The sequence below is a fragment of the Lepisma saccharinum genome, chromosome 26 (genome assembly GCF_977018435.1).
Source record: "Lepisma saccharinum chromosome 26, izLepSacc3.1, whole genome shotgun sequence".
NCBI classification, from domain to species: Eukaryota; Metazoa; Arthropoda; class Insecta; order Zygentoma; family Lepismatidae; genus Lepisma; species Lepisma saccharinum.
Window position 1 is genome coordinate 53,013,863 of NC_139254.1, and position 24,332 is coordinate 53,038,194.

Sequence of the window (24,332 nt, forward strand, 5' to 3'; positions counted from 1 at the left end):
TAAAATGCCTTAAATCCGAAAATCTCACGTGTGGGCAAGAGAACCTGTGATACAAAAATTTTCAAACATTTTACAGCGGGCTTATGCCCACCCTTGTTCCGTTGCTGCGAACGCACTGTTCACCAGAAAGCGTTGCACACCATTGTAACATGAAACTGTTTATTCTTTCGGTTACGAAATTCATCAAAATATTTCCTGAGAAACGTATAATCAGATAAAAATTCATTTTAATTATTTTCCATGATGTCATTTCAACCAATGGAATGATGGAACCAATGATGGCTGGATTCCGTTTGGTTACGTTATGCACAGATTACTTCAAGTCACCATGAAAACAAGTTTCAACTTATGGTACGGAAAATAGTTACTGATAGAAGATTCTGACCTATAATGTCTAAACCTGAAGATAAAAGTGAAGCTGAGGCTGAGGTATAATTTCAATTTCTAGGTATAAATTTCACATAGGCTGTCTTTCATATTCTGTAAGTAACCCAGTCGGTAACCTGTTACACAAAATGGAATGGAGGTCTCGTCTATAATCCTTATAAATGAACTCTGAAACTCTGAAGTAATCTAAGAATTGAAAGAGTCACTTGAATAATAACTTCAAATTATGCACAAGACATGTGAAATTATTATTATTGATTCATCAACTTCTGAAAAACATTTGACTGTAATTTTATATGTACTGGATCCACCTTGAAAATGTCATTGAGGCCCTAAGAAATACACTAACTTTATTTTCTACCATAAGTAAACCAATGATAAACTAATTGACGGACAAAAAAATTGTTAGGGCACCACAAAATGCAGGGTAGCCCACTTTCAGGTAATAAAAATTAAATATAATCTTTTTAAAGTTGAACCATAATCTTCAGTCGTTTTTTCATAAAATTGAGAAAGGTACATGTTCACTTTTTAAATTATGTTTTACCTGTTCTATTGTAGTATTTAACAATATTGGTTATTATGTGTTTTTCAATGTGTATAACCATGTATCTGTGAAAGGAATGTTTTATTTTTTTATAAACCAAGCTGCCCATCGATTAAGATGAAATTTGAATAGTATGATACTTCTGTACTCCCTCGATTTTCATGCAGTTTCACGGTTCAGTTTCACTAGGGTTGCCAGATTTCTAAAATAAAAAATTACCTTACGCAATCATCTGCACTCCCAATGGACTAAGCATTCTCCATTGATAGAAGTGACAGCAAGTATTGTAGAATAGTGGGAATGAATGTAGAAGTTATTTGGAACCTTCCTGAAACTAATGAGCACAGTTATCATTTCGGAAAAAAAATAATATACGGGTAAAGTAAAATGTTAGAAACAGAACTCCCCATTTTTCAATGCTTGGCGCATTGAACAGACTACCACCTAACCTAACTCTGAAAGCATTTAGGGATATTATTTTAATGCTAAGAGAACTAAACTTGGCACGCCTAACCTAGCCACAAAAGCATTTAGGGTTATTATTAAAATTCTAAGGGAACTAAACGTGATCCTCCTAACCTAACTACGAAAGCATGTATTGAATAAAATCTTCAAACATTTTGGCAGCAAGAATTACATAGAAATATGTGGAAGTGAAAAACCAGTGTCAAGGAAGCACACAGCTTAAGTAATCTCTAAAACTCTTCAGTATGTGTTACCAGACATAAATCGAAATCGAACCATGTAAAAAATGCATACGTGACATGATGAAATCACAATAAAATAAAAGGAACTTGGGCCGTTGCAGACACACACACACTCACTCGCTTACTTACTTACTTACTTTTAGCATGGGTTGATCATTTCTTTTACATACTTCATCAGCTTATAAAAAAGGAAAGTTAAAAATTGTACTTACGTATGTGAGTATAGTGCTCTTATTGTAGAACGACGTTTCAGAGATTGACTATCTCTTTCCTCAGGTTCGTATAAAAAAACAAAAACTAAGTACTTGGCATAGTACTGCGTCAGAAATGTAATATGAGGATTGTGGTTAAGGGTTGGTTAACCATATTCTGGATTTGTGAGTAACACGCGACAAACCTAAAAAATGCTATTCATCAGCTTAGTGATTACTTACTGCATGTTTAGTGGAGAGTCATTTTTGGGACCCCTTGACTGACTGTACCCTCTCGAGGATTGTGTAAGATTATTTTTTTAATTGATAGATTTCCATGTTTTATGTAACATAAAATGTTTCAGTGTGTGTGTGTGTGGGGGGGGGGGGGATAATGCACTGCAGGAGGTTGGCAACTCTTCAAGTGCGTTTGCTATGCTGAAATATATAATGTCATGCATAGTTCAGATTTCTGTCACATGCCTGTGCTGCCATTCCAAAAGTTGAAAAGCTGCGAGTTCACAGCAGGGAGCCTAGTTAGCTCCTGGATGTTGACTGGCAAACTTAAAGGTAACCAGCAATCAGTCTAGTAACCTTCCTACTAGTCCACCTCTTTAGCCAGACTGGTACATTCAGGTTGATGCTTGGGATGTACCGGGACCACCATCTGTTCATTGGTAACAGTGGAGGGGCTTCCTTAAATTCTAACCTCTTTAGCAGCAGTACTGACTGAGTGTTGTTACTTCCCAGCTAATGCTCAGGAGTACATTGAACTCACTCTTCAGCTTGAGTGAAACATGTGACATGAACAGAGGGTGTAATTGGTTACCAGGAATTTTAGGCTCCAAAGAAAATTAGGTCTGTGTATTCTTCCTGACATCTTGATGCGGGGGCGGGGGGGGGGGGGTGCATGGTCTCTACCTCCCTATTCATTGTGATCTGGAGAGTAGTGACATCATAGCACAGGTCATTACAGTATGTAAGTACAGGGTGCGCACAAAGTTCATATACCTCCCACATATATTATTATCACAAAGGAGTCTCTTAGGTAGGGGGACCATACATCCCATTTTGACCAGGACAGTCCCATTTAGGATGTGTGTCCCGGTCGTCCCATCCATATTTTAAAAATCCTCAGTATGTCCTGTTTTATTATAATCTCGAAGTTAGCTCGAAATTTAGATCTAAATTTGAGACATTTCATGCTAAAATAAAGACGATTGCATTTTGTAAAACAGTGTCATGTAAACACTAGAAATTTGTTATTTTTTATATTTATCGTCTCTTTTCTGCCACTTTTCGCTACTTGCGCATAAAAATCTAAGTGATACAATTTCGTCGCGAAGATTCAAGTAGGCAGCAGTTTACTAATTAAGTTAGCTCGGGTCGGGGTTTTTATTGTTTTGAATGGATTCCGTTATTTGTTGAGCTGTGTATAAGTATGACCAAAAAGTGTACATGTTGTTTTAATGCGGGCCTGCACGATGAATTTAAATTCTGCGTATCAACACAAACTCAAATGAAAATTGGTAATGAATTGGTGAATGCTAACATATTTTCTAGTTTAACTAATAATAATAATAGTTTTATGATTAAGGATTTTTCAGGAGGGGCTAAGCTAACTTCCTTGAGATGTTCCGTCCCTACTCTTAGGAATCTGAAATATTTGTGTGTCCCTCTGTGATCTCTACATAGCTGAATGCGTTGTTCATGTTATCCAACATTCATGGAATCACTGGAAGGCTGCATGCACCGTAATCTTTAGTTCTTCGTGTCTTACAACCTTAGTGACAATGAAGTTCGACCAGTCACAAATATAGGAGTGCATTGTGAAAGAAGGAGAACACATGCATATGCTGAACATATTTTATTCAGCAGGCTACATGGAACAAAGGAAAACATAAATTTCCGCTGCAACGCAGGAATGTATGGTGTCCACACAAAATAAAACATTTTCGTCCATCTACACGTGACATTGAAGTTCGACCACTGTTAGAGGGGATCCTGTTTACCATGGTGTGACCCCGCCCCGTCGGCGAATAACTATGGCAATGCATCGGGGCATGCTGCAGACGAGTCGTTCAAGGTATTCCACATCCATGCGGTGCCATTCCTCCTGCAGGCAGGCGATAAGAGCAGCCACTGTCGTGGGTCCCCTCTGTTGCACATGTCGCTTAAGAACACGCCACACATTCTCAATGGGCGAGAGGTCGGGACTCGATGGTGGCCATGGCAGAGTTCGCACGTGATGGCGAGTCAACCATTCTCTTGTCAGCCGCGCTGTATGAGGCCTGGCATTGTCGTGTTGAAAGATGAGATGCCGCCTGTGGAACAGGTGCCTTCGCACTGTGGGAAGATGCCGCTCCAGTATGCGTGTATAGGCGTGTGCATTCACGATGCCCTCACAGACGTGTAGTGGGCCAACCCCAGATGCCGTCATGCATCCCCATACCATCACTGACGCAGGTTTCTGTACCCGACGTGCATAACATTTTGCTTCATTCTGTTCCTCCTTCCGACAAATGACTGTTTTCCGTATTTTCCCGTACACAACATTGAAAATGGATTCGTCCGTCCACAAAACCCCGTTCCACTGCCGAAATGTCCATCCCCGGTACATTCGTGCCCACCGTAGTCGATTGCCTTTGTTCAACATGGAAAGGAAGGGTTTACGTTTCGCCTTGTACACTTGGTAACTGCATCGCTGTAGGTAACGGCGAATGGTTCTGGTTGACACTTCAATGTGAAAGCGTTATTGAGTCCACGGTTGTAATTCGGCCACAGAAACATGATTGTTGGTCTGGATATAGCGCCTAAATATCCGTAGGTCACGCACGCTCAGCAGGCGTTTTCGACCGGGGGCCTTACCTGGCTCTGTAGTACCCGTATTTTGGTGGTGTTTGATGATGCAGTGGACGGTTGACTTGGGTAAGTTCAGTTGGCGCCCTATTTCCCGTTCACTGAGTCCATCCCGTTGCAACTCCACCACTCTTTTCCTCACGGTGTTGTCAATAGGTTTGCCCCTGGCCATGGTGACGATGCACTGCGGTTCCTCGGTGCACAGCACGCGCTTATATACGGCGGACTCCCTTATCGTGTCCGTGACGTCATGCTTCCGTCGAATGCGCCACTATCTGGAATTTTCCGTATGGGTCTTGTGCCTGGTCGAAGTTCAATGTCACGCGTATAGTTCCCTGTTTTCGTTCTTTACGTGACCTTGGGTGCAACATGCTGGGATCACGATTCTTGCCTGCTCACACGCCTCCTCTTACACACATGCGTCACTTCTGCGGGTCACCCATTCCACCGCCTATGCCTCTGTGCATTTAATCACGTATTCCTTTCTGGTCGAACTTCATTGTCACCAAGGTTGTAGATAACGATGCATCTGCACCTCATCCTTTGATGAGACCCCAGAGCACGTTATCCGGTTTTGTTAGATCATGGTTTCTTAGAGGACATGGAAGAGGAGTTAGACAATTGTCCGATCCAGCTATTCCTAAAATCCCAGTTGCATTCGCCAGATGTCAAGCAGCTAATGCGAAGTGGACCGGTGCCCATATCATGCTGAAAAGAAACACTGTTCAGAATTCCCGCGTCTCACGCTTGCGGAATGAGTCACAGGTGCACATATCATTTGGAGGGCACTAATGTTATCAACAGAATAAGTAAAAAAAAAAATACGGACTATACAGATGCAGTCCGGCCCATATCATGACATGAGGTGAATGGTGCTCACTTTCTTCAAAGAAATGTGGATTTTCTCTTCCCTAAACCGCACAACAAAGTACCCAACATGGACCCACACAGCGGCCACGAAACACTCCTCAATTGTGTAATCACTTGTATAAGCTATTTCTTTGACTTCCATCTGCCATGACTTTCAGACAAAGAATGAACTCAAAATTGCAATGTGCCAATAGAGGACAGCACCTTGAGACTTGTGATAGCGGGAGAGCACATGGCAAGGTCATGTGAAAGCCGCCAGCACGAACGAGGCTTGTATTGCTTTATATTACTCATGTAATTATAGAGGTATACGGACTTTGTGCGCACCCTGTAAAATGATGGCGTACGTGTGCTAACAGCTTTTTACATTCATTGCATACATGTAGCTTGAGATACTTGGAGTTTATACCTGTGACTGGTTAAGTTAGCACACATAGGTTAACTTTTGCCATGCACTTTATTGTAATGTGTAGCATGCACTTAGACTGTAAAGAAGTGTGGCAGAATATAGCAAATTACTTAATTTGAATAGGGTTTCATTAGGTAGCTAAATTGTAACAGAAAATCTTTCAAAGAGAAATTTCTAAAATCTGCCCTTTCCTCTACATTTCTTTAATTCATACTTCCATTACTTCATTCCATCAAACTCACGCAAAATAATGAAGCATTTATAAGGTAAAATATGAATGGAACTGCCGAGAGCCCAATTGAAGAAACATAGACAAAGCCCAGATTCATTTCTTTTCAGGAATTCCACTTCGCTTGTGCTGGCTGCAATGCTGTGTTGGGAGACGATTTGAACTCTGCCAAACTCCATAAATGCTTTGAGGAATGTACTCCAATAGAAGTCCACCCTAATGAGGTGACCACCGAATCCCCTCTTCCGGAAGCAGCTGGAAGCAATGGGACTGGGGAGCCAGAAGAGGAGGCAGGAAATGACAAAAGCATAAGAGGTGGTATGTTTTGTTATATTTTATTACATTTGTTGTATTATATTACAACATTATGATTGTAGTGGATTAGGGAACCATTTTTTAAGTGCTTATTTATCTAAAATACATAAACTTTGATGGATTGTTAATAACAAAAGTGGCAGTCTTTTGAAAGTTACTTTCTAACCAGGTATAAGTAGACCTGTTTTATAAAGTTTTAATTGTAGTAATTATAGTTATGCAAACATGTAAGAACATATTTTTTAAAACTTTTAAGTTACATTTGCCGTTATTTCAATATTAACTGTAAGTTATTTTGACAATGAGGATGTGGTGGGTGGCCCCAGGGAGGGAAATCCCCTTCAGAAATAAGAAAGTCCCCCTCAGAAAATTTCAATAATCTGGCAGAGCATTCGCACAATTCTTAAGAAATATGACAACCATATTCACTTTGGCTTCCTTTAATTCATTTTAATTTAACAAAGAACCTACTTTTTCTCTTGTTTTTTTTTTATAATAATAAGCATTAATTCAGTCTTCTTACAATTAAGTCAAAATTATGAATGAATTTAAATTATCGTCCACTTTAATAACTGCTAACTAATAATATATAATAGAATTCCATTTCACTGAAGCTCAACAATGGACACGTGTAGAACGGCAGGCTGGTGTAATGTAAGCTTCTATTGTTGCAACAAATTTCAACTTCTTGCAGCTATTTTAACGGTTAGTCAGTCAACAGTTTGCTGTGGAGTTGCTTGTGCAGTCTTATCGAAATTTACACTTAATTTAATTATATATCAAAGGGCCAATTAAAAATATTAGTTATATAATTTGATCTCTATGACATCCCCCTCTGTGAAGTTTGATATCCCCCGGAGGAAATTGGCTGGATTCAACACTGCCCAAACGTCAACCTCACTTCCACATAATACACCATGGACTGCATTTAGCAGACGAGGTTGTGGCACCTAGACCTGCAACCAGGGTAATTCTCTCTAGAGCTTGAGTTTTGTCCTGTCCTTATGTTTTTGTGATTGTCTGTCCCTTCATGTATTTCACCTGATCGCCATTGATCCTCATCTTTGAATTTATCCAAGTGGCAGAAACTCAAAGTAAAATAAATTAAATTGTACATACATACATACTCTGACAATGGTGAGTGCTCTTGCTATTGGTGCAAATGGTCCTAGGTTTGATTCACAATGGCAGCTCCAAACTTTAATTGTTGATCCAGCATTATGAGGACAATTGGAGAACTGTGTATATTCAGAAAAAGCAGATCGTCACTTCTTACAATGACTTTAGGCCTATCAGTCTTTTGCCTGTGCTATCTAAAGTACTCGAGAAAATAGTGCATTCGCAGACGTTAAACTACGTTAACACGAATAATTTACTGCCCCCGCTGCAATCCGGATTTTGTGAGAAACACAGCACAGCCACTGCTCTTGCTAAAGTTGTGGATGATATGAAATGCGTACTTCCGATACATTTTTCTAAAGATCCGATCATATTCTTCCATTCTTAAATAATAATCAGGTTCTTACCATGGCAAACAGAAGGAAGTTGCACTATCTTTGTTTCATATGCCGCATACTGACAGAAGGTAAACCGTAGTACCCAGTGACGTGCGGTGACGTCGACACTTGGGGAAGCAATTAGTGGCATGCCCAACGGGTCATAATCCCCCCCCCCCCCTTTTAGGGCCCAATATTCCTAAAAGAAGAACGTCAAGTACAGGAAAAACTGCAAAGTTAGGAATGACTACAAAAAATTGTACACATAATTTCTACCCACTTTCGAAAATCAAAAACTATTTGATTTGACTACTGAGCCAGGGATGCCGGGTTTGAATCTCGGCTTGGCAATGGGTGATCTTTGTGTGTCCCTTCATCAATTTTATCGTATCGTCTTCGCGATTAGCCAAATATGGCGGAAAGCGAAGTAAAATAAACCAAATGAAACAATCAATGAATGATTTGATTTGATTCGCTTTTTTGACACATTTGGTTAATCGCGAAGATGATACGACAAAATTAATGAAGGGACAAACACAAAGAACACCCATGTCCAGGTAGGGGTTCGAACCCGGAACTCCTGGTGTTGTAGCGTGCTGTGGTAACCACTCTTCCACGGTTGGTTGATTGGATGGTTGATTCGACGTTTTAAGGCGAGAAGATACAATTACGCACCAATTGTGCATTTATTTCAGTATCGCCCGAATGGGCACTGCTACTAAAACAAACCCTGGGTGTATGCAAGAGTATGAATTTCTCTCCATGTTGCAAGTGCAAACAATTTGTTATGTTGATTATTAAGCTGGACACGATGTTTGAAAAATATGATGAATAATAATTTTCGGAATCCCATGTATTCCTTATGGGGAATCAACTTCAACATCAAGTTACGGCTAATTAAATGGAAGTTTCGACTTTCCGCTGGTGAAATTCATCTTCAAACTGCCCTCTTCCCGTTGACATCTCTTTCTATTCCATCGGAAGTTTTATATTCACAAGAGAATGAATCAAATCATACTCCCATTTGATCAATGCTTTTTCCCTTGCCTCCTGGCAGTGTTGCCAAACCTGATGGGCATAAAAGAACTAAATTTCACCTTAAATGGAGTTAAAACTGACTCTCATGGAGCTAGATTTACGATGGCTGTATAAAGTGCCTTCTAGGGTAATGTTAGTTGTCAAAGGGGTGGGGCACTGCTATTATCGTTAACTCTAAATTGATGACAATTTATTCTTAGTTTTCAACATCTAGATCCGGCGGCATCGCCCATCTCAATAATCCACCGATGGTGGTATGAAATCGAAAGTGAAGAATTCCCTGCCAATTTCACATCTAACATTGCCCTATAAAGAAGTAGGTGGGGAGATAAGAGAGAGTGGGGCGACGCAGCCAATATAACAATATCACGTCACGTGCAAATGTATAATTATGACGAAAGGTGGTATACGTGGGTCGGAACCAGAGATGGCATCATAGTGGGGCACGGGTGGTGGGTGTCCCAGTTCACAGCCGAACGAGTGCACGAAAGATTGATTGATTGATTTAGTTTATTTTACTTCGCATTTTGTGCCTCTTGGCTAATTTGTGAAGATGGGGATGAGTGATGAAATTGATGAATGGACATTCGCAAACAACCAAGCCCGAGTGGGATTCGAACCCCGGACCCTTGGCGTTGCAGCGCGATGTGCTAACCACTCGGCCACAGGATCCGGCTAGAGTGCACGAAAGAGCCAGATCTGGCTCCAAGAGAGCTAAGTTGGCACACTGCCATGGACGGAAGGGCTTGGGAAGACTCTGTGGAAATTGTATCGCATGCCCTTAAGTCCATTTTATACACAGAAAGGATAATCGGGACTAGACCTATAGTTTAATGTGGGATCCGAACCACTATATACCTCCATCGGGTACAGATCCCGGACCATTTGCACACCCCCACGGAGGTCGGCCGACATCAAACGTGTGAGGAAGGCGCTAACCATTCGGATACATGGGTATCGGTAAAGCAAACTGCATTTTTCCTGAGTAGTAATTTTCAATTGAATTTTTGAAATACCATCTTTATGTATGATTAACATTTTTTCAAAAAATTTGCATTTCCTAATTTCCCTAATTTCCCCATCTCACGATCTCGTTACTGAAGGATCCGGGCTTGAGCCCTGGCCTTTGCGTGAGTGTTTCTTTGCAACCCGTTTAATTTAATCAACGTTCATCGTCATGGCAGAAATTAGGTAAAGTGATGGAAGAGAGAAGAAAATACAAATAATTTCCTCCCAGTGCATCTGCAGGTCACTGTGAAATCAGGAGCCTAGAATTCTCTGTTTATGATTGTCCCTCACGACTTTCCAAGCTCTTAGCTACTTATTCTGATTAAATCTATACAGATAGAAAAAGCGATGGGTAACAAAACACACCTTTAAACAAACCTTTTTTCTATTTTCTTCATTCTAATTTTTTCATTATTCACTGCAGGCAGAGTACAACACATAAGAACAAGAATGCACGCTCGTCACGAATTCCGGCCTGAATTGGTCTTTGTGAGGTCCGTTCATCAGTTTCATCATATCATCACTCATCCTCATTTTCGCGATAACCAAATGTGGCAGAAAAGCGAAGTAAAATAAACCAAACCAACAACAAGAAGTAGAACGCACGTTCACTTGCCCAAATAAATACGTCCGTATTTATGATTGTTTAGCTTACCCATTTTTTTTTATTGGAGGCCAAGAGATTAGTATATTTAAATAAAACACTACTAAAACGAGAGCAAGAGAGAGCGTGAGCAAATATTTGTTATTTAATCATTATATATTCCATATTTAAAAAAAAAAGCATAACATTTTTGTCTGAACATTAGACGTTTCAATTGCATAAATAATAAAATTACATCCCATATTATACATACATATAAGTGTAAAACAACGTGTAAAAAGTGGTGTAAATACAGAGAACAGAAGTACTGCAGAAAAATTTCCCCTTAGTTCTTTAGAGGATTTACAAAGGAATCGAAGGGAAACCAATCCCCTATCTGTCCTATAGGAGATAGACTGGAGGACCTGAAACCACAGGTTTTCAACCATTGGAGCGGGGGCGAGGGGGCAAGGGAGGTAGAGGCAGAAATCTTCCCTTTCCCTTCGAAAACCCGTTTCTATACCTGGAACTGTGAGGCGGAGAAAGAGCGAGCTAGACGGCTGAACGCACCGAGGGACGAGAAGCACGTGAAGAAAAGTGTTGCATATGAACTGTGGCTTCAACAAAACAATAAATATTGTGATTTGAAAATAATTAGAGATTTGAGATTGATCAATCTATCTCTGCTAGACTAGCTACTCCTGAGTGCACGTCACTGGTAGTACCGGTTTGAGAAGATGCATTCCCGTAGGGAAATCCATCAGTATGTTGCCCGTAAGCGGAACAACTTCGATTTACCCCATCACTCTACCACGGCCTACAAATCATGTTTCTCCTTTTCGGCTCCCAAAGCATGGAATGCATTGCCTGCAAATATCGCTAGTGTAAACAACCCAGTAAACTTCAAAGGTAAAGTAAATGATCTGCTGTTAATGGAACAATGGCAGAGTCGGGGCACATACTGAAGGTATCAAGTCACTCACTATATGGAATTGTATTATTATTACTATTGTCTTTTGTATTTCTAGTTACACTTCTTGTTTTTTGTGTGCAACTAATTCCTATGTATTTTTTTTCTTCCCTCATTTTTTGTATCTGTATTTTTTTTAATATTTTTTTTTAGCTTACTGCTCCATACGCAGTTTATATCATCTCATATGTATTATCATATTGACAAGGGTTAGGTGGCAGCGCAGCCCTTGGCTGAACCTTGCCCACTGAATAAAGAGAATTTATTATTATTATTATTTGAAAAGAAGAATTATTGAAGTCTGGTCTCAAAAGTCCAAAAACAGCAGTGATGGAACTCGTTGTGCTGTCATATCTTAAGTCTCAAAGGATTATTGCACCACAATGTGTTCATTGGGTGTAAAACATGGTGAAATTTTGGTAATTTTTGAGTTACAAAGTAACTTCAATTTTTGAGTGAAATTGCCATGTCATACAATTTGCATTGGACTCAGTGAAGCCTTCTGAAATTGGTAAACACAACACAAAAACAATTTATCTTCAGTATAGCTTCTAATAACCTCTTTTCTTAATGAACTCGGAAATGACCAAATTGTCATTTACCATGTTTTACACCTGAGCCCTTCAATTGGTCTATTCTTTTCATTGATATCCACATAAAACACAAATTAATTTTCATTAAATTAGAGATGCTCAAATATGAATATCAAGGCATTCTTTTATGTAAATCTTCATGGACTGAAATCATTACTCACAATCTTTTACTTCCCAATTCTTGAATACTGCTCTCCTATCTGGACCAGGATTTATCCTCAGTTTTTTCCTCGTCATTACTCACAACAGAATGTCTCCTCTAAAATGCCTCAATCAAACGGACATGAAATTTTTGCACAAAATCATGAATCATTTAAACTATTTCCCTCCTTTTTTATTCCTACACAAATATTCGGTACTTGAAGGAAAAATATTAGGTAGGACATTTTTAAAAAATGTTTTAGGGCGAATTCATTGAAATTTTAAGTTATGAGAACCTTTTTAAAATGTTACATATTTTTGTGATTTTTGTCATGAAAATACCAGCACAAGTGATTAAGCTTTTGAAAATCTATATTTCCGAACATTGTTTTTCTTATTTTTGAAAGTTCTGTAATTGTATTTATTGCATGTTACTGTATTGCCACAATCAATTTATTCTCTATGCCCCCATTTTTAAAATTGTGGTGAATTAAATGCATTACTGATGACAACAAGCATTATGTACTTAAAGAAGAATCACAAGTACATAAATTACACCTTTATATAGTAGACTGATGCACTTTCGTCTTGGCCACGTTTTGGGTTCCTCAATGCTCTTATGTCTGAAAATATTGGCATGTATTATTGGAGGAATGGATACAAGTAAATACGTTCGCTTATTTGAAAAGTTTAGAATGTAACGTTATGTGTGTATGGGCTCTAATGTTATTGTCTATTTTCTTAATAATAAACTGGGTAAGTAATGTCCATTTCAAAATAGTTAGTTACATGTTTTACATGAACGAATTCAATAGCAACACTAAATTGGAACAGTATTTACTTCTTTTGTCATTTCCACATTTTTAAACATAATTGAAAAATAATTGTTTCCTGTCATTCCCCGCAAATTCCTACCTTGCCTCTGTAATAGATTCTCATGCTCATATTTTGAAATACGAAAATTTAAGTTTAACTCACTTACCATAGTTTTCGGGGTGAAAATTTCCTTTCTTTTAGTTCCCTAGCAACGTCCGTTACCATGGTCAACAACAAAAATGGCAAACTTGAAATAATTGTTGTACATCTAACAATGTTATTAAATCTGTGAGACAATGAAGGATTTTTTTGCCCCTGGAAACGGACGTTCCACAAGACTGTTCAATATTTACAGCACAATCTTAAGCACTTTACCAAGCTTTAATATATTTCCAAAAATTAAATTTGAGAAAGTTCCTATTACTGACTGACTCGCAAAGTGTATTACAGGACCTTAAATACTCTTGCAAGAGTCTTTACAAATTTTCCCATTACTGTATATTGTAAATTGTATTCAATTAGTCCAAACAATACAAAGATTGGAAAAACCATTGAGTTTACTTGGGTTAAAGCACATAGTAATATTACAGGCAATTCCCATGTTGATGAGTGTGCAAAGAAAGCAACTAGCCTTCCAAATATTACAGACACATAAAGTCTGACAATTAAGTTCACGAACTTATCCCATAAAATATGCTACATAACATTGTTGCTGAATAGCGCTGTGGTCACCTTCAAAATACTCCCCTTGGGAAGCTATACACCAATGCCAATGCTTACTCCACCCTTCCAAGCAATTTTGGAACTCCGGTCCTGGAATGGCCTTCACAGCTGCCGTCGTATTTACCTTAATGTCCTCAATGTCATCAAAATGTCTTCATTTTAAAACTTGTTTGATCTTCGGGTAAAGAAAGAAGTCATTGGGGGCAAGGTCAGGTGAGTATGGCAGATGGTCTACCAAAGTTATTTGTTTCCTGGTCAAAAACTCCTGTACAGACAGTGCTGTGTGCGTGTGCAGGTGCATTGTCGTGATGCACTAGCCATGAGTTGTTGGGGAAAAATTCCAGTCGTTTGCTTCTCTCTTTTTCATGCAACCTTTGCAGCACTCCCAAATAGTACACCCGCTGTTTCCTTCATGGCATTCTTGCTGTACACCTGCACTAACGTTTCCTGTATTTCACTCCCACTCTTGCCAGTTTCACCAGAAATTTGATGTTTGTTTGTTGCTCTAATTCCAGCTCAGCCATTTTTACGACAGTGCACACACACAAGCACAAAGAACAATGCATGCCACTCAGCACAAATCCGCCACGCGTCAACGCGAACACTGCTATGAGACACTGAAATACCAAGGTTACAAAATCTTACAGAGCTGCTTGTATAATGCTGCTTAAGTGCTAAATGGTAGCGAGTTTGCCAACTTAATTGTAAGACCTCGTATCATTATACTATACTGATCTTCTCCCTAGAGTAAAGAAGAAAATTTTGAATGAATGGTTTCACTGGTGTCAAAATGAACTTGTAACAGTTGAAGAATCATACAGACCATTTGCTGAATTCAAACCACACAAACCATGGTTCCATCATATTAGTGGCACGAGAAATGTAATTGTTTTAATTAGACTGAGATTGGGTCATTTGTGTACTAGGCAACATTTATCCAGAATTGAAATAACGTGAACGATAAGTAGGGACACTGAATTTTCGCGATGCACGAAATCGCGAAATGTGAAAAAAAGATGCAATTTTGAACATTCTGCACGTAACTACACCCCCAATGATGAAATGTGCATGAGTTTTATTCGCGAAGTAATGCGAAATGTGTGCTTTTCCACGAAATGAACGCTTTTTCTCGAAATAACCGTGAAATATCATCAGATTAAGTAGAAAAGATGCAAAAATCGGCAATCGAGGTTGTGCACGCAAAGTGTCGATTTGTAACGAAACGTTAGCCTAACGTTTCCTACCACTTGCAGCTGAAGAACGTTTTACCTTCGATCACATCAGGAAGACGCTGCAAATTGGGATTTCCCATGCACATAATCTCGGTTCGAAAACTTCGAAGCTGCATTCCTTTCTTCCCCCGAATATGCATTTTAGAAATGAAGTGATTTTGTGTTGATGTTTTCTTTTTGGTTGGACAGCTAAGTACTTGTGTATGTGTACAGTATATGAAAATGAAGAAATAGTTTATCAATTTATAGCTCTTTTGTATGTTGTTTCCTCTCATGATGAAAAAGTGTGTGCCAATTTTTTTTTCCACCACTGGTATATACTGCTGATCTATCATTTTATTTACCGCTCTCCTCAGTTTTTTATTTACTATAAATTTGTGTCCCTAACGATAAGATATGTGAATGGGGCTGGGAAAGTGCAGACACACAACATATAATACTGGAATGCTCAAAATATAATAGAGAGAGAAATATCTTGTATAAAACTTTATATAATCTAAAGGTTCAGTTTCCAATAAATTTGTCAAGTTTTGTCAGTTCAGATGTGCAGATGGATTTTAGTTTAACATTTTTAAGGAAGTGTAACATACAATTATAAAAGGCAAAGTGTTCCCTTTTTTTAATATAAAACAATTATGTATTTTTATATGTATATTGTAATGGACAAAAAATTGCATAAAAGCTGTTAGTCCAAAATAAGAAATGAATGAATGAATGAATTTCACCCTTAAAAAAGGGGTGAGTGAGTGATTTTTAAATTGTCTTCTGTTTCCAGACAATTACCTGGGGGGAGGGAGTCGTAATGGAGCAATTTTTTGTTTATTTTTTTTTCTTCAGGCTTCCTTCATGGAGAACATTTGTGTGAATGAATGAGTGAGTGAGTGGTTGGATTGGGGCTCTATAAATATTGGATAGAAAATGTTAACAAGAAAAGTTCTTATTGTACATTCTGTTGTCATGTTTGTTGTTTCTTGATATTTTAACCAATTAGCATTACTCTTCGTAAGGCAGGAGAAGGCATGTATAGTTGATGGTAGAAGCATTAAAAGAAAAAAATAATATTGACAAATGTGAAAAAAATCAGTGCATATAAAGAGTAAGAGAATATCAGAGATATAGGATTAGCAAAATTATCAGCATTGTACTGGTCAAGCTGATATACTTTATTTTGGCAGATACCTATAGATTGCTGCCCTTCTCCAATTATTACTATATATGATTCTTCATTCATGCTTTCTGCAAACCAAACCTTATATTTATATAACTTCTACAACATTCGGCTGTTGTTAAGTTACTGAAGAAATTATAAGGATTGCTTTAATTTCAGCTGGTTTCATGGTGTGGACGTATGCCGAAACATTAGCTCTGATAGAAACCTATGAGAAACACATACACGATTTTGCAAACACCGCAAAAAGGAAGATTGTGTGGGATATCATAGCAGATGACCTAAGATGCATTGGCATTAAGGTGCGTAGTTTGCTAAATTATTTGGCCATTAAAGTGGAGACTATATCTAGGTTAAGCTTGTAAATTTATGAGGAAATTATGACAATAAATGCATACCTTAGGTCAGTGGTTCCCAAAGTGTGCACCATGGTGACCTGGTTACAGGGTTGCCACAAAATGTTCCAATATTTTTACTGAAATGACACTTACTTGTTAGCCTTCACTACACATGGTTTTAGAATCGGACCATCACATCAATCTGTTCATTCCATGATTGAAAAGACACCTAATGTACACTGTAGAAATCAGTATTTAGCTTTTCGACATGGGTACTAGATGGCGTTCAAGTTAAGAATTTTAACAGCATCTTTTGAATTCTGAATTTTTCTAGTCAAGATGCTGCAGTATAGAAGGCAGTTAGTTGTTTGTCATGGTGGCCGTGCGGATAGCTAACTCAACTAACTAAGTTTTGGATATCAGTAAAAGATGAATATCCACTACTAAGCGATAAAGCTCTGTGAATCTTAATTCCATTTCAATGGTTGCTGTAATAAAGAGCAAGTATCATGCAAAAATTAACGTGGAACACGAAATGAGGGTGATGTGTCCTCTTTGACACCAAGATTTGAGAAGATATGCAGTGCACATGAGTTTCACCTGTCCCACTAATTACAATTGAAAATTCAATGATATGATTGTTCAACATACAGTGAGTGTAAAAAGTGTTTGGACACTGCAGTAGTTACGTTAATAATGTATTCTCTTGGCATTCTGGATGAAGGTAGGTGAGCGGGATAAAAATGTAATGGTTCTACCTCAAATTCTTTCTTTCTTGTCACAAGAACGAAATAAAAATATCAAAACATAAAAAATCCATGAACAATTATAACAAAAATGCCACAAATTATAGGCACAAAAAGTCTTAGGACACTTAGTAAAAAACATTTAGAAGGACCTGTGTGAAACACGATCAATAAACCTGGACTGCCATACACGTACCACTGACCCCTTCAACCTCTGTGCTCACAGATGTCAGTTCGCAAGTCTCAGTACCGGCAATAGCTCCGCCTCATTGAACACGATAGTGCAACATAGGTCCCCGAAGGAGAGAGTTCACAGTTTTTGAACGTCGGCAAGTTATCCGGCTACACAACAGTGCAAATCGTTAAGGGAAATATCACGCTTGTCCGGAATTCCTAAATCAACAGTGCACGTGATCATAGATCACTTTGGCGAAAGAAAAACAGTAGATAATAAGCCGAGGAGTGGACCACCAAAAGTGCTTTCTGTGCAAGACGAACGGTTTATTTTGCGAACTATCAAAAAAGGACCCCAAAACTAGTGCTCCGACGTTGGCTGCAAGCCTTCAAGACTGAGATAAGCAAGTTTCCTCCAGTACAGTTCGTAACGTATGCCGACGAAATGTCTACCATGGACGTGTGGCAAGGAAAAAAACTTGGGTTAGTGCAATAAACAGAAAGAAGCACCTCAAATTTGCCCTATATCACCGCAATTACGATGCAGACTTCTGGAACAAGCTCATTTTTTCGGACGAAAGCAAATTCAACTTATTTGGGTCGGATGGTAGGCATATGGCATGGCTTCAAAGAAATACAGAGTTGGAGCCGCAAACCTTAATCCCAACTGTCAAACGCGGTGGCGGTTCACTCTTAGTATGGGGTTGCATGAGTGCTGCTGGGGTCGGCAAGTTGCATTTCATAGAGGGAACGATGGATCAGTACCTGTACATTGATATATTGAAGAATAATTTGAACGCTAGTGCGGCTCAAATGAACTTGGGTAATGAATACTTGATTCAACAGGAGAACGATCCTAAGCATACTGGCCTTAATATAAAATTGTGGCTGTTATATAACACCCCAAAACAACTTCACACCCCGTCAATCCCCAGGTCTGAACCCCATAGAAAATTTATGGAGTGTATTAGAGGAACAGATAAGAAAAAGAAACATATCCAGCAAATCCGACCTACAATTAGTATTGCAGAAAGAATGGAACGCTATTTCACCTCAGATTACTGCAGATCTGGTTAAATCTGTACCAGACAGGCTCCAGGCAGTGATTTGTGCCAAAGGAAATCCAACAAAATATTAAATGCTTTTGTTTTTGCAGAAAATGTGGACAAGAATGGCAAGTGTCCAAAGACTTTTTGTGTTCAAAATATGTGATATTTTCGTTATTATTGTTTATAGATGGTTTATTTTTTATATTTTCCTGTTGTATCAGATTAAACAAGTATAGGAGGTAGAATAATGTGGTTTTCATTCCACTCGCCTACCTGCACCCACAACCCTGAGCGGATCCCTTGTTTACGTACCATCAATGGTGTCCAAACACTTTTTACACTCACTGTACATGCTTATTTAGTACTTTTTACACATAAAATGTTTCTGAATATGTAATGTGTGTTTATTTTTTAACTTGAGGCCAGCAACCTAACCACACTAACTGAGTGTTCCAAGTGTTAGATAGACCTACATGGTGACTTGGGCACCCTGGAAAAATCTTGAAACACTAAGCGCGTTTGCATACACATCGATAACATCGACTGCGACCCCTACCTCGAAATCGAGTGCACCAAGAAACAACAGGGCTAAATGAGACAGGTGCACACGTAGCCCGAGAAGACAAATTTCCTGCAAGGACCTTTCGATGGTGGGTATGTGTCCGGACTCCCCTCGACACATCAAGTGTCGGGATCAGCTCCCTGCGACTCAGGAAATGAAAAAGAGGACACAGATCCAAGCCATAAAATTTAGCTGGAAGTTGTTTTGAAGCAGGGCAGTGAGGCTAACCCTAGCATAATAATGCTAAACCTAGCACATATGAGTTTTGTTCACACCTAGCAGTCTGCGATTGCATAGTGGGAAAGTGTAACATAATTTGCAAACTTGCTCCTCTTCATCTTTTCTTTATTCTCCCGTTTACCTCGCAAGGAACATTTCATGGCAAGAATTGGTAGAAAGTTGTGGGGCAAAAATTAAACAAATGTTCCGATTTGTAGTTGGCGAATCATCTCAAGCTTTCTCTACTTCAATGTTGAACTCACCTCGAAAAATAGATGCATAACTTAAAATTACAATCATCCTAAAAATTATCATAATAATAAATTACTGTTACTAATTAGCAATAATAATAATTTATTGTTATTATTATTTAGATCCTAGCACAATTCATCAGCATTTAGCATAATTTCATAGATTAAACAGCTTTTTCTTATCGGGAGGTTGGCAACACAGGGCAGGAGCCACCAGGCTTTCGTGCCTTCCCTCCAAGGTCATGGCGAGAACTCCGATTGTGTCGGTGGGTGTGAAAAACATGCTGTCGGGGTCGGTGCTGTCACGGAAAACTATCTCGGTAAAAGAACGGTATGTGCAATCACGCTAAGGGCACTGTGAAACGAAAAAGTTTGGGAACCCCTGCCTTAATTCATAACTTGGAGTTGGGGGTGCATGGGGTGTCCGTTTTAGAACACACCTAAACGACAACCTCACTTCCACGTAGTACATCCCGGTAACTGCAGTCTTCCATGCTAACGAGGCTCTTGACGTCTGAACCTACTGCCAGTGTAATCCTCTGTAGGGGTGTGTGTTGTCCTGTGTTTAGTCCATATATATATGTTGAGTGCCTCTTTACAGCCTCAGCTTTTAGCCTAGGTAAGGACATTTTAGTCCTCGAAGACAGATATTCATTTTATCTACAGAAAGGGGCTGAACCCTTATTTGCTAGCAATGACTCGCATGTGCATTTTCAACAGGGGAAGTCATGGGCGTAACTTAGGACCTAACTTTGAGCGGGCAGATTTAAACTGGCCCTAATTTTGAGGGGGCAGAATCAGACTTGGGGCCTAATTTTGAGGGGTTAGCATCAAATATGGGGCTTGACTTGGGGGAAAGAGCCTCGAAAAGTTTTCCATCCCATAAAAACAGTGTCTAGGATTAGTTGCTAAATATTACTCTATATTACTTTGCTCTTGCAAATTTTAATAAACCTGAAGATTTACTTATCGAATATTTAGTTTTGTGAACCTTTCATTTTTTCCAGACTATTAATACCCATAACAATTCCTACCAATGCCAATACAGTGGGCACACTTTTAACTGCCTCAGTTCAACTGGTCGTCGGTTTAACTGGCCATTCAGCTGAGGAAAATATATTGATTTCTCCTAGAATACAGTACAGCCTTTAAATACGTGTAGTGTTTAGTTTAGAAACAAATATAGGGTGTTTCAAAAAGAATCACCCAATTTAAAAAGGCTATATATTTTTTATTTATCAAACTAGGAACTTGGAATTACTTTTAAAATACACAGCTCTACATAAAGTTTTACATAAAGACTGTTCATAAGTGCTCAATGTGACCCCCTTTGGATACTTGGCATATTTCCACACGGTAGGAGAATTCATCCCATACAGATGCGAGCATGTCTGGAGTCACTGCTGCCACTGCTGTTGTGATTCGATTTTGCAGTTCATCCACAGTAGTCATTGGAATCAAGCTGTAACTGTAGGAAAAGCCAGTTCTCACCATACTGTCGGCGAATTTCACGGTGCACTGTTGTAACAGATTCACCCACTTGCTTGAATCTGATGCAAGCACAGGGAGGAGCACGCTACTGCTACCTGCCGGCAATCATGTGAAACTCACGAGTATCCTCTTCCTAACAGTACGTTGTTCGATGTGTTTTAGCGAATGGTTACCGAGTTAAATGACTTCGAAATCGGATGATACTTTTTTAATAATGGTGTACTGTACAGCGATACAGTAGTTTTCTGTTTTTTTCCCCTGCTCATCTTGTGAAGTGATGTTTACTGTATTCCATTACATAATTCGGTTTAACCAGCCATTTTGTTATCTTGACAAGGGTCCAGTGCTGTGGTGGTCGGTTAAGAGGGCGTTCACTGTATTTGAAAATGGTAACAAAATTTGTTCAAAATATTGATTAATATTTCACTCCAATTATAAGCATCAGTTTACCAGAGTATCTATGTTCTTCTTATAGGTTCACATAACCACTTTTTGTAGATGCATAATAATATAATTCATTTATTTTTAGTGTTTTTTATTTTTCCTGCGGTTTGATCTTGGTTTCCCAGAACTTTTTCAAGCTTACACCAAGATAAACACACACACAGCAACTTTACATTGTTAGTCACTTGAAGGTTAGGGTGTGTGTGTGTAAGAATGTTAGAAGTGTAGAGTATCTAGGTGTAAGCTAGAAAACGTTCTGGGAAGCCAGGACGAAATGTCGCAGGAAAAATAAAACTATAATATTATTTTGCAGGAGTTTACCAGAGTTTTGAATTATTAAAAAATTACAGCAGAATATAAAAATACCTGTCATGTAATCACAACATATAGTTTTTTTTCATGTAATATTGGTAGAAAATCAACGGAAGCTTGAAATGTTGCATAACTTCCAGGATATTTGACTCCTCGACATTTGTAATTTGACATTTTTGCAAATTGGGCAAACCACTACAAAGGTATCAGACGTTATCAGTAAATAAAATCCACTCGATTTTAAATACTGGTACATAGTCATCTGCATCGACTGAGATGTAGTTTCGGTGTGAGCTTTATTTATATATATATTTTTTCTCTCAGGCCACACCGACACAGTGCCATAACAAGTGGAAGAACCTTCTAAAAACTTACAGGACGATTATGGACGATAGAAGAAGAGATCAGAAAGGTCCCATGAAGTTTCGATATTTTGACAGGATACGGCAGGTTGTGGGAGACATGCCAAGTGAAAAACTAGTCGCCAAATCATTATACATAGTGGAAACGCCCTTGAATTTACCCCCCGGTGCTCTTATTCCCATTACCACTTCAAACGAAACATTGTCAGATGACACCACTGTGATAACCGTGCAATCTCCAACGTTGTTGCCAACCGCAGAGAAATCTCCCAAGTCTAGTCCCGAACATCCTGAAGAAATTCTGTCTTCCAAAGAATCATCAAATAAAGAGAAACAAGATAACGACTTGATTTCATTTGTGTATGAATATTTTGCAAAGAAAGAACAATTGGATAAGGAGAAGCAAGAAAAGAAGAGACAACGATATGAAGAGAGAGAAAGGCAAAAAGAAGAAAGACACCGAGAAAAAATGCTTATGGAAGAAAAGAAATTGGAACTTTTAGCGAAGTTGCTTCAAAAATAGTGAAGCTTTCCAGATTGTAAAAGTTGTATATTAATTTAAACCAGCAAAATGTAAATTGTGTAAATTTATTTTCCATTGAAACATTTTTTTTATACTGCTGACTATTATGTAAATAAAGAAATTATGTATTTATTGAGGAATGGAGATACTGTATAAAAATTAATATGTGGGTTGGAGATTTAGTGGTAACTATTTGGTCTAGGAATTAATTTGTGCGGTTGTTATGCACACATTGAAGCTGTAGTTCGAACACAAAATACATAAATACCTTAAAAATATTGTCCATCGCGAGTCACCACTTTCGCCCATCTGTCAGGCAAGTTACGGATTCCGTGGCGAAAGAAGTCCTCATCCTTTGAAGCGATCCAGTCAGAGACCCATTTTTCGATATCTTCTGAAGAAGTGAACCGCTGTCCAATCAAATCGTTATTCATGCAATCGAACACGTAGTAGTCCGAAGGAGCAACGTCTGGTGAATACGGCGGGTGGGGTAAAACTTCCCATCCGACATTTTCTAAATAGGTTTTGACCGGTTTTGCGACATGTGGGCGAGCTTTATCATGTTGAAAAATAAGTTTATCATGTCTGTTCTCCCATTCTGGTAGTTTCCTGGCCAGAGCTTGCTTCAAACGCATTAATTGTTGTCGATAACGTTCTCCATTAATAGTTTCACCCGGTTGCAGCAACTCATTGTACACCACACCTTTCATATCTGACCATATGCACAGCATAACCTTTGCACAGTGAATATCTCGTTTCGGTTGTGATGGACCTGGTTCACCTGGCTTCACCCAGGCCTTTTTTCGTTTCGGGTTCTTGTAATGGATCCACTTCTCATTGCCAGTAATAATGCGATGCAAAAACCCCTTTCTTTTCTGTCTTTGAAGCAGCAATTCGCAAATGGTTTTTCGTCTTTCAACGTCTCTGTCTTTCAATTCATGTGGAACCCAATGTGACATCTTTTGAATCATTCCCATGGCTTTGAGGCGTTTGGAAACTGTTGTTTGATCAACGCCTAATGCTTCTGCAAGTTCTTCCTGCATTTGACACGAATCCTGATCGAGCAATGCTCTCAATTCTTCGTCTTCAAATTTTTTTGGCTGTCCAGGTCGCTCTTGGTCTTCCAGGCCGAAATCACCACTTCTAAACCGTGCAAACCACTTCTGACACGTTCGCTCAGCTAGCGCATGGTCACCATACACTTCCACCAAAATACGATGACTTTCGGTAGCACTTTTCTGCATGTTAAAGTAATGAAGCAGAACACCCTCCAAAAACACTTTATCTGGCACGAACTGCGCCATGTTCAGTTGACTAAAAAATGCTGTTGTTGACGCGTCAATCAACTGCCCTATACTACGAACGATGCGTGCTGACAGGAGTTTCCCACGCATGTGTGGCTACACGGAACTGTGAAACGATACGCTTGTTACGCCATCTCTTGTCCAGGTGCACGAATTAATTCCTAGACCAAATATTTATTTACAAATGATCAAAAGAGATACCTCTGTGAAACTTTTACAGTCCTTCGATGTAGTCACCAGCATTGTCTACAACTCATTGCCAGCGATGTGGAAGT

The 24,332-nt window shown here is 38.9% G+C and overlaps 1 protein-coding gene across 2 annotated transcripts; it reads left to right on the top strand.

The window, feature by feature from the left end:
- The first annotated feature begins 288 nt into the window (after window positions 1–288).
- LOC145979484 (uncharacterized) lies at window positions 289–22,887 on the top strand. Of its 2 annotated transcripts, none has more exons than XM_083112403.1 (4): window positions 289–429; window positions 6,310–6,517; window positions 16,442–16,584; window positions 22,193–22,887. In XM_083112403.1, the coding sequence occupies exons 1-4, from the start codon at window positions 391–393 to the stop codon at window positions 22,751–22,753; spliced, it is 951 nt and encodes a 316-aa protein (XP_082968529.1). In that variant the 5' UTR covers window positions 289–390; the 3' UTR covers window positions 22,754–22,887. The 2 variants fall into 2 exon arrangements, with proteins under 2 accessions (XP_082968529.1, XP_082968530.1); XM_083112404.1 differs by having other exon boundaries at window positions 6,310–6,514.
- Window positions 22,888–24,332: the final 1,445 nt, after the last annotated feature.

Bases quoted from the DNA above. Each gene is read 5' to 3' on its own strand.
- LOC145979484 (XM_083112403.1), top strand. From the start codon at position 391: ATGTCTAAACCTGAAGATAAAAGTGAAGCTGAGGCTGAG. The intron at 6,518-16,441 runs GTATGTTTTGTT...CTTTAATTTCAG, and splicing joins TGACAAAAGCATAAGAGGTG to CTGGTTTCATGGTGTGGACG. The intron at 16,585-22,192 runs GTGCGTAGTTTG...TTTTTCTCTCAG, and splicing joins TAAGATGCATTGGCATTAAG to GCCACACCGACACAGTGCCA.